We start from the raw sequence: 17917 nt of genomic DNA on the forward strand, positions 1-17917 counted from the left end.
AAGCTGAAAACAGGCCTTCTCTCAATTTAACACATTCAGCTCATACTCCTTGGCCTATCAGGTCTTTCCACAACTTGCCATTCTTCATCAAATCTAGCATAAAAGTGCTCAAGTGAAATTGTTCCTTTAGGTCTTCACTTCATTATAAAGACTCCCACGTGTATTAGACAAATTTGTATGCTTTTCTCCTGTTAATCTGTCCTTGTCAGTCTAATTTTCAGACCAGGCCAGGGACCCTAAGAGGGCTGAGGACACAGGCAGAAGGGGAGAGAGAGAGAGTCCATCTTATTAGAGGAGATCATCCACACAAACATACTCAAGGCATACCTTGCCAGAGTGGGCTTTTATGTACAATTAGATTATGCAGTAGGAAAGATAAAGGCTTACACCAGAAATGCAAAATTCAATAAATAAATAGAATATTTCTCAGTTGTACTTACTAGTAGATTTAAGATTTTCAAAAAGGAAGTTGTAGTACCCTAACTATAATATTATAAATGGTTTGATTTTATCATATAATTGCTAAGTACATTGTGGCCACTTAATACTTTTATTTTTTTATTTTTTGGATCCACTTAATACTTTTAAACAGTTTTATTGAATACCACTTCAAGCAATAATTTCGTATTATAAAAATCCTAACTCTCCATGAGGAATGTGACTTGGGAAAAAATAAAATTAAGTTGCTTAAATAAAAATGCCTTACATTTGAGAGAAAGACTCTAGGCAGTCACCATTCTCTAACTTTGAAGGGATGCTGCTCTAAAATACAGATTTCGGGAACCCTGGGTGGCGCAGCAGTTTAGCGCCTGCCTTTGGCCCAGGGCGCGATCCTGGAGACCCGGGATCGAATCCCACGTCGGGCTCCCGGTGCATGGAGCCTGCTTCTCCCTCTGCCTATGTCTCTGCCTCTCTCTCTCTCTCTCTCTCTCTGACTATCATAAATAAATTTTTAAAAAAATTTTTTAAAAATAAAATAAAATACAGATTTCTGGGCTTCTTTCCTCAGAAATTCTAATTTAGTGGGTCTGTGGTAAAACCAGGCAATCTGGAATAGCTTCCTTACCTCCACCTGACCCCATACTCATTTATAGTAAGTGGTTGACAGATCACACTTTGAAAAACATTGTTGGGGCGCCTGGGTGGCTCAGTAGGTTGAATGTCCCATGATGGTATCGGCTCAGGTCATGACCTCAGGGTCGTGAGATCGAGCCCCACGTGGAGCCCAGCTTCTCATTGAACCCCGCATCTGGCCTTGGGCTCAGCACCGAGTCTGCTTGAGATTCTTTCTCCTCCTCCTTCTCCCTATGCCTCTGAACCTCTCTCTGCTCCCACACACTCTCTCTCTAAGATAAATGCATAAATTCCTTAAGTATATTGTTAAAAATCCGTGTCTATGGATAACCTTAAATGAATAAGAGTTTCTGATTAGACAAAGTTTTCAGAGGGCCAAGGCCAAGTCCTTTATATACAGGAAAGGTCTGAATTACATTTAATGAAAAGCTTTCTATAGTGTCTTCTGTATTTCTCTATCATCTTACTCATAGCATAGAGGGTATAATTTAACCTTGATGATTGAGATTTCTTTAGTATTGTTGCCATGGCTGGTATGCGCAATAGTTGCAAAGAGCATTCAACAGAGTTGGCCGAAACATTGGTTCCTAAAGTGGCCCTGGAACTTGAACATTTTCTGAAGATCAGCTCTAGCTTTTGAGTCTTTTCTCCCCAAGGGCAAGGTGGCAAATGTGCAGCTGCCAAACCTGAAGTGCAATGCAACATGGTTGCAAAACGAACTTGTGCTTAAAAGAGAAGCAGCCCTTGTAAAATTGCTATTAGGGACAAGTGACTTTTCAACACCATTTAAATCTTATCTGTGGGTGTCCAGCAATATGGTAGGCTCTGTTATTTTAACCAGTCCTCTCGGTGAAAAAAAAAAATTGCATAAATTACACTGTGAATAATATTTTTAAATACCTTGATGAGCTGGCAGTAAAGTAGAAATCTTTTATGGGCTGAATTGTGTCCTCCCTCTGCTCTCGGTCCCCCACCCCTGCCAAACTCCTATGTTGAAATTCTGATCCTCACTATCTCAGAAAGTGCCCTTCACCGGAAATAAAGTCATTGTAGATGTAACTAGTTAAGATGAGGTTGTTCTGGAATAGGTTGAACTCCAAACCCAATATGACTGGTGTCCCTATAAAAGGGGGAAGTTGGACACAGACATGCCCAGAGGGACAATACCATGTGAGGATGAAGGCATAGACCAGAGTGATGTTTCTATATGGCAAGGAGAGAAGCCTGGAACAGATACTTCCCTCACAGCCCACAGTAGGAGCCAACCCCAAGCAACACCTTCTTGCTTCTAGAAATAGGAGACAAGAAATTTATGGTGTTTGAGCCAACTGGTCAGTAGTAATTTATTGTAGCAGTCCTAGCAAACTGATACAAAGTCCCAAGATGTAAGCCAAGCCCTGAAGTTAACTTTCACTTTAGAAGAGTGAAGGCATAACAGATCCAGTGCCTTTACCACCTTAAGTTAAGGACCTTATGCTACCCTTTACATGCCTCCCAGGATGCTGAGTACCAAAATCAAAGTCCTAATCCATATAAGGTGCTAAATTAAATTGCAGAAACCACCCTTATATAAATGGTTTTAGATCATTACAAGAAAAATTGCCTGTCTCAAACCTTGGCATTGGATACAGGAGATAAATACTTCTCCTGAGAAATCATATTCACAAGCATGTTCCTACAACCTTTATTGCCTAAATTCACATTAACTGAGTGGTCCAAATATCTGGCAGTGCCCTCTAGCATCTGATAAGAAGAAACACAAATCCTCCCTGGAGGAATTCACCTTCAACTGGCCTCAATAAAATATGAGCTTATATGAAAAATCACAAAGTACACCAGTTAATAAGGTACCATGAGCAAGAACAAGCAGAAATAAGAAATAGCAGAACACAACCCACAAAGATATCAGATGTTGGAATGAGCAGCACAAAATATAAAATATATTCAGTTTCACATGTTTTTAAAGTAAAAGGAGGAATTGACAATGTGAGTAAAGAGTAAGAGATTATTTCAAATGACTATTCGGATTAGGAAAGGAACAGAAACAATTACTAGAAATGAAAAAATATGACAAAAATAAAACTCAATGAGTTTAGCAGCAGATATAGCAAATATAGCTGAGAAGAGAGATCTCTAGAAACTGTTCAGGGTGAAACAGGAAAAAAAGGTGAAAAATGTAAAAGGTCAAGGGATGGAGAAGATAGAATAAGATTATATAATATGTATCTAATCAGATTTCTCAAAGGAAAAGAGACAGAACAAGGGAGAAAAAGAGATAATGGCTAAGAATTTTCCAAAATTGATTAAATAATAACCTACAGATTTAGGAAAGCAAATCTCAAGCATTCCAAATAAATAGGAAATCCACAGCCATGACACATTATTGTGAAATTGCAGAATGCCAGAGACAAAGAAAATATTTTTTTTTAAGTGCGAAATACATCAAATTACTTTCAAAAGAACAACAAATCTCTCAACTTCAATAATGAAAGCCAAAAGATAGTGGAATAAAATATTCAATGTGGTGACAGAAAATAACTGTGACCCCAAAATTTCATATGTGGTGAAATATCTTTTGTGAACAAGGATGAGATAAAGACATCTTCTGATAAACAAAAACTGAGAAAGAATGAGCCCAAACTAAAGAAATTCTGCAGAATATAGTTCAGGAAGAAAGAAAATGCTCCCAGATGGAAGGTCTGAAATACAAGAAGAAGTTGCGAGCAAAGAGATCATAAAGATGTGGTAAACGTTAAAACTGTATGAAACAGCAATAATAACATCTTGGGGGTTTAAGATAAAAAGATAAAATTAAAATTCAAGTCAATGATAGCCAATAAGTGGTGATGGTGGTGTGGAATGTTACAGCAGTTAGTGTTCTAAGTTATCTGTACCTTTTTGAGAGAAAGTTAAGGATGTTGATTAATTTTTGAGAAGTTAAGTTATGTAGACTAATAAAGTAGAAATAGGATATGCACGTTTCTATCACACAGTTGTAATAACCAATCTAGAAGAAGGCAAGAATGCAGAGAAAAGGAAACAGAAAAGGTGGGATATTTAGGAAACACAAAATAAGAGATTTAAAACCAAAAGCATGAGTAATTATAGTAGATGTAAACAAACTAAATGCTCCATTTAAAAGATTGTCAGATGTTTTTATTAAATGGGTATTCTGAGCAAGCCCTGAAAAAAAGAAAATTAGTGTTGCTACATTAATGTCAAACAAAATAGACTTGAAGCAAATAGCATTAATAGAGATAAAATGGGTCATTTCATAATGATAAATGATTCAATTCATAGGAAGAAACAACAATTTTAAACAAGTATCCATCTAGTAACATGTATATGTTAAAATATGTAACAAAATATAACTCAACAATTAATAGAAATGAAAAAAATCTACCACCATAGTGGCAGATTTAAACAGACCCCCCCCCCTTTAGTAAGGGATAAATTTGTCATAGTAAGAAACAATCAGTAAATATATAACAGATTGGAATGACACAAAGACACACTTATGTTAATAGACGCAAACATATACAAGTACCCATGGAGCTTTCTAGACTGCGGGCCCCTTCTCCCAGAAGACCACATACAGGGCCATAAAGCAAGGTGCAACAAATTTCAAAGGATATCATGCGGACCATATTTTTGTCGACAGCACAGTTAAGCTAGAAACCAATAATAAATACACAATATATATTTGGAAATTAAGAAACACAGTTCTAAGTAACTCATAAGCTAAAGAAAAAAATAGTACTGGAAATTAGAAAATACTTAAATCTAACAAAGAAAATTACTGCAAAAATGATAATGAAAAATACTGTACATCCAAACTTGTGGGATGAAGCTAAAACAATACGTGGAGGGAAATTTATTTATTTGGTTTTTAGAGGGTTTATTTATTTATTCAACAGAGAGAGAGCATAAACGGGGGACTGGCAGAGGGAGAGGGAGAAGGAGGGAGAGCCCCCATGTGGGGCTCCAGGACCCTGGGATCACAACCTGAGCTGAAGGCAGAGGCTTAACTGACTGACTCATGCCCACCCTACATAGAGGGAAATTTAAAGTATTTATGCTTATATTAGAGCAAAAGAAAGGATGATGATTAGTGAATATATTCGTTTTTCTATTGCTATAAAAACAAATTACTCCAAAAGCCAATGACTTAAAACAATGATATATATTTATCTTTTCTCATAGTTTTTGTGGGTCTGGAACTTGAAAGCCCTATGGCTGGGTGGTTCTGGCTTGAGGTGTTTCATGAGTTTGCAGTCACATCGTTGGCCAAAACTCCAATCATCTGAAGGCTTGACTACAACAAAAGCATCCACATCCAAGGTAACTTTACTCATATTGCTGGCATGTTGGTGCTAGCTGTTTGGCAGGAGGCCTCAGTTTCTTTCTACATGGCTCTCCATAGAGGGCTCTAGTGTGTGCTCATTAGATGGTGGCTACCTCCTCCTAAGTGATGATCCAAAAGAGAAAAAGCCAGGCAGAAGCTATTCAACTGCCACATTCTATTTGTAAGAAGTGAGTCAACAAGTCTGGCCCATATTTAAAAGAAGGAAAATTAGGTTTCATTTTTCTGAAGGAAAAGGTGTCAAAGAATTTGCAAGCATTTTAAAACAATCACAATGAGCTAAGTGTCTACCTAAGATATGAGGGGGGTGAGGGAACCAGCAAAATAAAGCCCTAGGAAATAGAAGAAAGGTAATTAGAAAGATAACATCAGACATTCACATAATAGAAAGCAAATATGCAATAATCTGAAAAAATCCAAATTTGGTTTTTTGAAAAACTTGGCAAAACTGACAAACTTCCAGTAAGACTGACCAAGAAAGAAAAGAAAAGACATATAGATAATATTAGAAATAAAAAAAGGAACCACTATAAGACGCCACAGAGTTTATAGGGGGGAATCATGAATATATTTTTTTGCCTTGTTTTTTTAAATATTTTACTTATTTATTCATGAGAGACAGAGAGAGAGAGGCAGAGACATAGGCAGAGGGAGAAGTAGGCTCCCAGAGGGGAGCCTGATGCAGGACTCCATATCAGGACTGCAGGATCATGAGCTGAGCTGAAGGCAGATGCTTAACCACTGAGCCACCTAGTCCTCCCATGAATATATTAATAAGAGGATATTATGCATAACCATATGCCATTAAATTTTAAAACATAAATAAAATGGATAAAAACTGAATAATCCTATAACATTTTAAAAATCTAAGTCAGTAATTTAAAATCTTCCCTCAAAAAGAGCACCAAGCAAAGATGATGTTACAGGCAACCTCCATCAAATATCAAAAATACAAATAATTCCAGTCCTACACAAACTATTTCAGATTACAGAAAAGGAAAAAAAAAAGGAGAGGGAGACAGTCATAATTCCTTTTATGAAATAAGAACAACCTTGATGGCAAAAACCTAAAGATATCATTGCAAAATTACAGGCCAAAATGCACTCAACACAGATTGTGAACATTCCCTGAGATATTAGCAAACCAAATCAGAATTACATTTCTAAAAACCAGCAACAAACAGAAAGTGTTCACAGCAGCACTGTTAGGAATAAATAATGGAAACAACCCAAATGCCTATCAACAGTAAAATGGATACTAGAAATTATGGTCTATTAATACCATGGAATATATGCTGCAATGAAATTCAATGAAATACAGCTACCAGCAATAACACTGATGAATCACCAGAGTCAAAGATTGAAAAAGGAAGTCATGAAAGAAGGCTTGTAATAAAACTCCACAGGATAAAGTCTAAAAACTTGCACAATGATTAAAGATTCGTGATCAGGACGCCTGGGTGGCTCAGCGGTTGAGCATCTGCCTTCAGCTCAGGGCCTGATCCCGGAGTCCCGAGATCGAGTCCCACATGGTGAAGCCTGCTTCTGCCTCTGCCTGTGTCTCTCTGTATGTCTCTCATGAATAAATAAATAAAATTTAAAAAATAAATAAAGATTCATTATCAAGCTACGAAGAAAAGCAAAATATAAAATCCAGGATGGTGCTCTCTCAAAGGGTAAAGAAGGCAAGAGGAGTACAGAAGAAGTAAGAGTAATGCTCTTTAAACCTTCCACATACTTCCTAAGTATTCTTTTATAGCTATTCAATATTTAATTTTTAAAAACTCAAAACAACTAATAGAATGAGCAACAGACAGTGCCCAGCATGGTTCTCTTTCATCTTACATGCTCTAAATTTGTTCACTGCGTGGGAAGGACAGCGGCTGATTATTCTATGACAAGAGATGAGACTCTTCCCCAAGCCCTCCCAAATGTTGATTTGTTTAAAGAAATCAAGGAACATATGCCAATCTTTCATAACGCTGACTACACAACCACCTACTAAAACAGCCATCTCATTGGCTGTATCATTTCAATCTTACCATACTCCACCCACCAGTAAACAAACAAAAAACATGAAAGGTAGTCAAGCTTTGCCAAAGTCAGTCATAAGAACATGAAAAACTGTCCAATAATTTTGTGATTTACCCAACCAAAATAACCCAAATAATTTTGCTTGAATTGATTTCAATTCTCTGCTTGTTTAATTTTTTTTTAAATTATTGTTCCAATTTGTCATCCTTAACTACCACAATACAACTTTTTGACCTTCATACCAAAATAACTACTTGGCTCATTGGAAATAGGAAGGGGGAAGGGTAGCAAGAATCAGTTAAGTGATCACTGAAGTGATCACATGTGCTGGAAGGCCCTAAAGAAGAATTCAACAGAAATTCCATGGCAACATGGCTTTAGGCAACAAATGAACCAAAGACTACATTTGTAGGTCCTTGTGGTGATAAATGGTGAATGACTGAGAGGAAACACTTCTATTGATTCTAGTCTCTGATGTAGACCTGTTCTTTCAGTATCAACTCTTAGACTGTTTTGAGTCATTTAAGTATAACCATAAGTATAAAGAATATGAATAAAACCTGCTTAGGTCTCTTATTTTGGCACTTCAGCTTTATTCAGGTACAACTGGCATATAAAATTATAAAATGTCTAAAATGTTCATCTTGGTGATTATATGTAATGACTATATATATTATATATATAATGAAATAATATATATAAAAATAAATAATGATTACATATATAATGAAAAGATTCCCCCATCTAGTTCATTAACACATATATCATTTGATGTATTTATCTTTTGGTGGGGGAGGGGATTAAAACACTTAAATTCTACTTTTTTTTTTTTAGCAAATTTCAATTATACGATACAGTACTATCAACTACAGTCATCATGTTTTGCATTAGACCCTCAGACCTCATTCATCTTATAACTGAAAGTTTATACACTTTTACCAACCTCTTTCTATTTCCCTGACCGCCCAGCCCTGGCAATCACTCTTCTACTCTGTTTCTCTGAGTTTGACTTTTTTTTTTTTTTTTTTAGATTCCACTATAAGTGATGCCATGCGGGATTTGTCTTTCTCTGTCTGGCTTATTTTAGATCTATTATTTTTAGACTATTCCAACGCAAGTGCTCACAGGCACCGTAATTTTTCTTTACAAATCAGTTTTTATTTAAGCTGTATAAAACCATATGCAGTTTGCATTTTACTGTACACAAAATTCAACCAGTAAACAAACTACATTACCAAATATTTTATCTTCAGAGCACATCTAGACTAAAAGAGACAGTTATGTTTAGCAGGTGGGCAAAATAAAGTTAATGTTAGTATTAAATTCAGTTAAATTCAGATAGTATTATTTATCAAGAAAGCAAAAAAAAAAAAAAACTTATCAAGAAAGCAGACATAACTCAGGTCTCGGATGACCTTACGTGACCAGCTCTGAGTTTGCTTCACTTTGGGTGAATGTATCTCAAAAGTAGTCTGATTCAATAGTATTGTGTTTTTAAGTGACCAAGAGATGAAAGAGTCTTCTAAAAAGTAATGCTGAAAGACGATAGGTGTCAAGGACTAAGTGTCAGGACAACTAGTCCTCTACCACTAACCAGCTGTGACCTTGGGCATGTGAGTCAAACTATTTGTGCCTTATCATAAATGAGCCCTGAGAGGTTGAAATAGGTGACCACTAAGGTCCCTTCCAAAGTTAACATTTTATGAACAGTATGCAAGGGTCAGAAACGGGGAGCTGTTAACTCCTTAAGATAAAATGGCATATTCACAAAGGGACAGAAAATTCAGAGCTATGTTTATAACTTGTTGAGGCAAAGAGCCCAAACTAAAATCAGGGAGCATGTAGTTTCCAAGCAGAGAGAATCCTTGTAAAGAATTTTCTTTGGGATAGTCCTATGAAAACTGGAAACTGATATCTAGTTCCTGATTAAACAGTCATTTGGCAAGAATTGTTCTTTGTAGTGCATAGAGGTTTTGGTGCAACAGAAGTACACTGCAGAATACGTTTTAGAAGTAAAAGCATGCAAAGAGATGTTTATAAAAATTGTACTTTTATTTGTGTATGTCTAATTGAACATTCATTTGTAGTAAAGGGTTCAGAAGAGCCCAAGCATAACTAGAATTTTCTGATTCATAGATACATGTTTTAAATATAAGCATGTGCCACAGAAAAAAGCATGCGCCACAAATTCATCAGCATGTTTCAGATATAATAACATAAAACTCATTGTAAATTTTCAGTTAAAATCGATTGATGCTCACATCAGACACTTAGTCCCTCAAGTAATGAACGTGTTTCAGGTAATGATGGGTTGAAGAGATATTGCTCCAAGTAGAAGAAGTTAGTGAAAACAGATCTGAGGGGTGCCTGGGTGGCTCAGCTGGTTAAGTGTCTGTCTTCGGTGTGGATCAGAATCTCAGGGTACTGGGATCAAGTCCCACTCAGCGGGGAGTCTGCTTCTTCCTCTGCCTCTCCCCACCCCCACACTCATGCTCATTCTCTCTCTCTCTCTCTCTCTCAAATAAATAAATAAATAAATAAAATATTTTAAAAAACCAGATCTGAGCTCTGCTGGTGAGTACTGAAGAGCTTGAAATATCATATTCAAATAAACACCTGAAAAAGGGTTTGCTTTATCTACTTGAATCATAAGATTCTTTTCTGTTTTAAAATTCAGTTTAATTCAGCAACATTTATTGAACACCTAAAATGTGCAAGTGTCAAAACCAAATCTAATAAAGGTGTTTGATTTGACATGGGATTTCTGGGAAATGAGCTCAACGCATACAACCCTGACAGCAACCAATTCTGAAGTTTAATCACTGTGACAGCTTCACATTCAGGCTGACTCACTCCATCACAGGCACCCTTGGATGTCACACATGTCGTAAGTGATTGAACAGTCCAACTTGAAACAGAGGTTTGCAGAGCATCTTTACATAATTTTGTTCTCTCCCAAATCCTCTGGGATCTTCTTTTATGCTATCTTTTCAAACCATGTGCCCTCACGCTTCCCAGATATTTTACTGTCCCCTGTGCCATAGGGCATTTGTTCAGTGGCAGTCTTGGCTGTCCTTCAAGCTAGCACAGCACCGTTGAAGAAAACTTTGCCAGCATTCCATCTTCTTACCAGAATCACCCACCTTCTTACTAGAATCACCGTGCATCCAGCGGTGGCTGCCTTTTAACATCTGACTACTTTGTTCCTCAAACCCTTTAGGCTTTGTATTGACAAGTCTCTTTGCTCACTATTGCCAATGTGTTTATGAAATAAGCCAAGCCACATTTATAATCATCATCTCTAAAACTGCACTTTAATTTTGAAATCAGCTTTATATTAGCAGTCAGTTATTAATTCATTACTGTGCTCGAGTCATTACAAGATACTTGTCTGAGCACTGTAGGGGGATCCAAAGGGTGATAAATGATTTCCCTTGAGGGACGTGAAATAGAGGAAGAGAAACAGGACAAGTAGACATGAATATGAATAATGTAAGGCAGACTGTAGAGTTTCCAATAGTGGGATGGATAACAGGTGGTAGAGAAGTTAACCCTGGGGTCTTCACGGCAGGACTCAGACTGAAGCTGGTTCTTAAAGAAGCAAGAGAGGATTTGAACAGGTAGAAAGCAGGAGTGGGTACTGGAGGTATAGGCAGAGCTAAAGGTGTCCAAATAACCTCCTATTCAAAGAAGGCAGGAGGGGTAGGACAGCAAGATTGAGAGAAAGGAGGTTTGTGCTTCAGAATACAGTAAATCAGGCACAGCCATTTTCCCTGGGATGAAATGTTTCATCTTCCTGACAACAGCAGTGCCGCTGAAGGATTTGATTTTATTTTTATATTTTATTTAAATTCAATTTATCAACATATAGTATAACCCCCATGAAGGATTTTAATAAAAAATTGTGCTTACAGATGATTTATCTGACTGTTACATGTAGAAAGAGGTGGCAGTAATTGGAAAAAATAAGATCAACTAAAAACCTCTGGGAATGTTTTTTTATATGAGTCCCAAAGCAGGTTGGTAGCAGCGAACTTGAAATAAAATAGAGAGGAGACGCTGGCAATTAAAGAGGTATCTGTATGAAGAGGGTGAGTCAGAGAGCCTAACAGAGTCAATGAATTTCACAAAGGCTTGATATTCCTGATAAGCACACTGCCTAGAGGTTCAATAATAAAATCACAGATCCATGTAGTAAGTGAATAAGTTAGCACTTAACATAAAAGCATTGATCCGTTTTACTTTAAAATGTTTGCAGATTTTATATACAAACATTTTTAAGCTGCACCAGCATACATACTTCATGCTTTTTCACACATGAGCATATTTTTAACTACCAAAGGATGGGGGACAGAGATTTACAGAGCCTTTACCTGGCACCAGGCCCTTGGACAACTGCTGGGAATGGGGATACATAGAAAAAAAAAGACAATTTGCCTTTAAGGGGCTTGCAAACTACAACTTTCCTACAAAGCCAGCCATAGCTTAATGGTGGCCTGCAGGCTGCTGACTTCCCCTTTCTGTCTCCCCTCCAGATGGCCCTCCTGTCTCCAGCCCTGTTCGCACACCTGCCTATGAAACTTCCTCACCTGGATGTTTATGGACTTCCCCAACTCAACATCTACAACACTGACCACATCATCTCCTTTCCTTGGCATCTACTCCTCCTCACACAAGGTTCCTGTCTCAGAGAGTGGCAGTAGGTGGGACTCCCACCACTGCCTCACTCTCCACACTATCTAACATCAACTTTTGTTCATTCTACTTCCTGGAGATCTCTCTTCTCCAGCCACCTCTCACTGTCTCCATTATCAGCTCTCTGGTGCAGGCTCCCACCATCTGGTGCCTGCCAAAGCTTCCTAAGTAGCCTCCTGGCATCCCAGCATACTACTCTCTCATCCTCTGCCCACACAGCAGCCAGCGTGACCTTTCTAAAATGAATATGTGACTGAGTCGCTTGTCTGCTTAAAATCCTTTAATAGTTTCCTGTTACTGTTAGAAAAAAGTGCAAATCCCTTAATATCCATTGCAAAGCCCTTTATAGCCTGGATCCTACCCATCTCCCCATCCTCACTTGGCTCCTCTCTCTTTCAAAGCAGCAGTCACACAAAATTCTTTCAGTTTCCCTAATGATCCATGCTCTGACTCTCTTCCTGGCCCCCACATATCCTATTCCTCTTGCCAGGAACACTTTCTCCCCATCCTGCAGATTCCTTTGCCAAGGAATGATCACCCTGAGCTGAAAAGACAGACTCATGATGATAATGATCATTATTCCATATTGCATATGTACAACTCTCTATATTTGTTCAAAGTAGTAACTATATCCCTGTAACTACAATGACCAGATTTTTCAAACTAAAATTCTAAAGAGTAAGACTGAATTTTGGACAACAGAATTATCTTGGAATACCTTAGCATTATATAACTCCCATTTTATGGCAGTTGACATTTAGATCCCTGGCCTTCCCTCACTAGGGACAAGGGATTGCAGTGTGATTCCCAAAGGACAGAGGACAGCAGTTGCTGTAGGCACACATCATGCAATGGGCTTGATATTTAGTCCAGTATGTTGGAGTGGGATGTTCTGCTAAAGAATAATTTTGTGGAATTTTTTTATGCCTGCTCAGTGAAGAGATGCCAAAATTAAACCAAAACAAAATACACACACACACTTCACATACCTTAGGAATGTAAATAATCTTTGAGGTGCCCAGAAGCAGCTCCCTCTTTTGAAGGAAGAAGAAGAGAGTCCTTTACTTGCCTTAACTTACCCTAGGACACAGCCTTATTGTCCAAGAACAAGGTGTAATCAGGCCCTTTTTTGGGGGTTAAATAGAAAACACACACACCCCCAAGGAGGAATAGAAGAAATGGTTCTGAATTGAGAATGAATGGACAAGTATACCTCGATCAACTTGAACTCAGAACTCCCGGGGCAAGTGAGGTAGGCTGGGGTGGAATTTGAGCTGAGGTGTCCTCAAAACCTCCGGTGACAGATATCCTTGGAGGAACTCATCACAAAGGCAATGAAAGGATCTTCTCTCAAAGACCCGTTGAGGCATCATGTTAAGTAAAATATGTCAGAGAAAGACAAATACTGTAGGATCTCACTTACATTTGGAATCTGAAAAAGGCTAAAAATCTGTAAGTCATAGAAACAGGGATAAGATTGGTGGCTGCCAGAAGCAGGAGGTGGGGAATCAGGGGATATGGGTGAAGGTGGTCAAAAGTATAAGCTTCCAGTTATAAAATAAACAAACTCTGGGATGTAATGTACAGCATGGTGACTACGGTTAACAATACTATACTGCATATTTGAAAATCACTAAGAGAGTGAATCTTGAAAGTTCTCATCACGAGAAAAAAATTGTGATTCTACAAGGCGATGGATAACCAAACTTATTGTGGTGATCATTGTACGATATATACATACATCAAATCATTATGACACACCTTCAACTAATACAATGTTATACATCAATTATAACTCAACAAAACTGAAAAGCAAAAAAGATCCCTGAGGACTTACGAGTGGACAGGATTAATAGTTGCCTGGTATCAGCTGCCAGAATGTTTTAGACCTAGTTCACAACAGAGTGTGTTGTGGCCTGAGGGCCAGTGGAGCAGCCACAGCAGGCTGCCACCCCAACTCTATTTTCCTGGGGGTGAAAGTCAGCGGCCTCCCCACTGTCCTCCCACAGCTCTGGTCCTCATCATAGCCTTAATTTCACACCTATTTCCAGACTCCTCTGGCAATTACGGGAAAAAAAAAATGGCTCTCTGTTTGTGAACCTCTTACAGGTTTACTCAAGATCATACAATGAGTAAGAGGTAGAGGTAGAAATAACAAAAGTGAGTCAGTAAGGATGGGTGGTAGGTATATTGTGCTGTCAAAAACAGGCGAGAAGAGAAGGACCCAGGAGCTCACTGGCCCATGGCAGTCAAGGACTGTTCCTTACAATGTTTTGGTGGTCTCTAGTTGTGCCTGGAGCTACTGGAAGTTACGCTATATCACATCAAGTCTGCATAAAGCCGCGGTGAGGAAAAGTGCTTTCTGAACAGAGGAACGTGACATAAAATGAAAGAGCCACATGACTAGACCTCATTATCTTAGAGCCTTTGATAACACTGGAGAGCAGAGTTGGGTTTTGAATTGACTGAAATCTTCCATAAATGGAATCTGAATGCAGGCTACATAACATCCAAAAACTCCCCAGGGAATTTCCTATTATGTACATGGAAGAGGGAATGAAGCAAGCCCCATCTGGCTAGGCGGAGAACATTCCCTGCTCAGTGAAACTTCATGGTTCTTGTGTTGAGTGCCAACTGCATGTTCCCACTAGACCCAAGGCACTGCACACAGAGCTGTAAGTGAATTGAAAAATGAGCTAGATGGAACAGGCAATGCTGGGCGATTCTCTGTCTCTAGAACAGCAAAACCACAAGGCAAGATATTAATAAGGGTATCGTTTTTATAAAGTCCCTAACTAGTTAGGAGCCAAAGTTATGATCAACGTTAGTCAGAGTTGCTATAGCAAAATAGAGTGAGGTAATATTTTCCCATCAGCCTCCTATCAATATACAAGCTAAAATCAAGAACAGACTGACACACATCACTTCGTGACTTCTGCTCTTTGGGGCTGACATTCTCAGGGAAACCTCAGAACTCTAAAGAAAAGATACAATGACATTAGCCTTATTAGGAAAGAGGAAGAAAGGCTCAGATAGGGAAGGTGACTCACCTCAAATGTTGCCTGGTCAAAGAGGCCTCCTCTCACCAGTCTCCTCAAAGTACTAAACTCCATCCTTCCTCATGGAGTCACTTCTAGTTACTCTGCGACACATTAACTTTGAGAACTATCAAGTTACCTTGTGATTTTGTGTTTGTGTTGTCCCTTGTCTCTGTTTGAATATAGACCCCCGAGCAAGGAAATTTGCATGGTTCATTACTCTGTTCCTAATACCTAACGAGGCTGGCACAGAGTCAGCCCTCAATGATATCTGACTAACTACTGCCTTTCCAGTTGCCAGAGAACAAAGAGCTTAATTATCTGTAACTGAAGACTTCGTGGATTCCAGAAAAACCAGCATTCACATGAACTCATCAAAACATCCCATATTGCAATGAAAAGTCTTTTCCGTTATAGATGTGATAGTAATTAGGTCCATACCTAGAGGCAAAGAGAAGCAACACCCCTCCAGGTGTGGCCCGAGACCAGCAACATCTGCATTACTTGGCAACTTGTTAGACAAGTAAAATGGGAGCTCCACCGGAGATCCAGTGAATTAGAATTTCTGAGGGTGGAGCCTCAAAAAACAAATCTGTGTTTAAGAAGTTCCCCCAGGGATTTTAGGTACCATAAAGCTCTGTGCAAGTTATTCAGAAATAAAGGTGAGAGAAAACATGAAGTGTCATAAGGACTCAATTTGCCAGGGACAGCTGGCCCATTCTTGCTGTCATTTTAATAAGAAACATCAAGAAAAAGGAAGAGGACGAGAATCACATGCAAAATTATATGTGTGAATGCGGCTCACAGGTGCCATCGGACAAAGCCCCACATTCTGTTTCACGGAGGCTCTCCAGACCTTACTACACAACCCCAAGGTGACGGCGCTTCTGTGTACAAACTCCTGCTTCCCCTGACTTCCCCTCCTTTCAGGGGCAGCACTCTCTAGGAGTCATTCTAACAGGCAACCAACCAGCAGCCCCTGAGACAAAGCAGCCCCACTGGGCATGTGAGGGCAGCCAGGTCCTACCATGATTGAGATGTCTGATGCAGTCGCTCAGAAGAGCGCTGAACTTCTTCTGGTCAGTGGCCTCATGGAAGCAGAAGTAGCCATGTCTGAGGAACGGCTGCCACAGGTACACTGGGAACTCCTTGGGCAAGACCACAAAAGGCTGAGCATTCTCCTTTTCACTGGGTGCTAAAGAAATATTGAAAACACAAAGACATTTTAAAACGTGTATCTTTTATTTAAAATACTTATTCCAGGCTGGGAAGGAAACTCTTTGGGGCAGGCCATAGGGCAGAAACGTGACCTGGGATGTCTTCACAGGATGGCAGGAAATGGTCATTGGGGCTCCTCTCACTTCCTCCGGCAGCTTTACCTGTCTCACTCTAGCAGGTGGCCTCACCCCCTACCTGACAGGGATAGCCAAGGCCACCAGACACCATCTTTCTCAGCTTTCCTCAGATCAATGGTCCGCAAACAGAGTCTGGGTGTCCCCCACTGGTCCTCTTCAGGCTCACCTGTCCCTATGCAAGCAATCACCCTCTGATCCTCACAGGACCCCATTCCACCAGGCTGCTCTCTGCCCTGCCCTCTCCATCTCCTCTCTGTTGCTGCCAAACCAACACTTGCTTCTTTCTGCTGCAACCCTCATTTTCACCTCAGTTTGGTTCCTACCCCACCAGTCACAAAACCCCATGGCTGAGGTCACTGATGTTGTCCTAACTGCCAACCTGTGGCTTCTTCTTCATTACCTCAGCCTTTTTTTTTTCTCATTATCTAAGACTTTTAACCTGATCTGAAACGTCTGTTGCTGCTAACTACCCCTTCTTTTGAAAATATTCTCTCCCCTTGACTTGCGGATCACCTCTCTTCTGATGTCCTTTATGCTTTTTATTTTATTTTTTAATATTTTATTTATTTATTCATGAGAGACACAGAGACCGAAAGAGGTAGAGACACAGGCAGAGGAAGAAGCAGGCTCCATGCAGGGAGCCCGATGTGGGACTCGATCCCGGGACTACATGATCACGCCCTAACCTGAAGGCAGGCACCCAACCGCTGAGCCACCCAGGCGTCCTTCCTTTGTGTTTTTTAAAAATTGTTTCTAAAGGGATCCCTGGGTGGCGCAGCGGTTTAGCGCCTGCCTTTGGCCCAGGGCACGATCCTGGAGACCCGGGATCGAGTCCCACGTCGGGCTCCCGGTGCATGGAGCCTGCTCCTCCCTCTGCCTGTGTCTCTGCCTCTCTCTCTCTCTCTCTCTGTGTGACTATCATGAATAAATAAAAATTAAAAAAAAAAATTGTTTCTTCTTGGTCAGCTTTATTGGTTCCTCTGCCCCTTCTCTCCATCACCCTGTGAAGTATTGGTGTTTGCCCTGTTCTGTCCTGGTTTCACTCCATTTTTACTAGTCTCTCCTCTTCTTTGGTGTGGTCATCCATTCTGATACGGAATGTTGTTTTTGCAGGTCTTGTTACTTTTTCCTCTATTGTTTCCATCATGCTTCTGCCTGGAAGATTCTCATTCATCCTTCAAAAGTCAATTCAAAAGCTGCTCCTATGGGGCACCTGGGTGGCTCAGTGGTTGAGCCTCTGCCTTTGGCTCAGGATGTGATCCCAGGGTCCTGGGATCGAGTCCCATTATCAGGCTCCCCATGGGGAGCCTGCTTCTCCCTCTGCCTGTGTCTCTGCCTCTCTCTGTGTCTCTCATGAA

At 39.7% G+C, this 17917-nt stretch overlaps 1 protein-coding gene across 3 annotated transcripts in view; it reads right to left on the bottom strand.

Annotated features, from left to right (window-relative positions):
• The window catches only part of NIBAN1 (niban apoptosis regulator 1), a 213365-nt gene that overhangs the window by 59020 nt on the left and 136428 nt on the right, over positions 1-17917 (bottom strand). For all 3 annotated transcript variants that reach the window (XM_038542292.1, XM_038542294.1, XM_038542293.1), the window contains one exon: positions 16232-16399. In XM_038542292.1, coding sequence (XP_038398220.1) covers positions 16232-16399 — 168 coding nt within the window. The remainder of the gene's footprint in view (positions 1-16231; positions 16400-17917) is intronic.

The sequence above is a fragment of the Canis lupus genome, chromosome 7 (genome assembly GCF_011100685.1).
Source record: "Canis lupus familiaris isolate Mischka breed German Shepherd chromosome 7, alternate assembly UU_Cfam_GSD_1.0, whole genome shotgun sequence".
NCBI classification, from domain to species: Eukaryota; Metazoa; Chordata; class Mammalia; order Carnivora; family Canidae; genus Canis; species Canis lupus.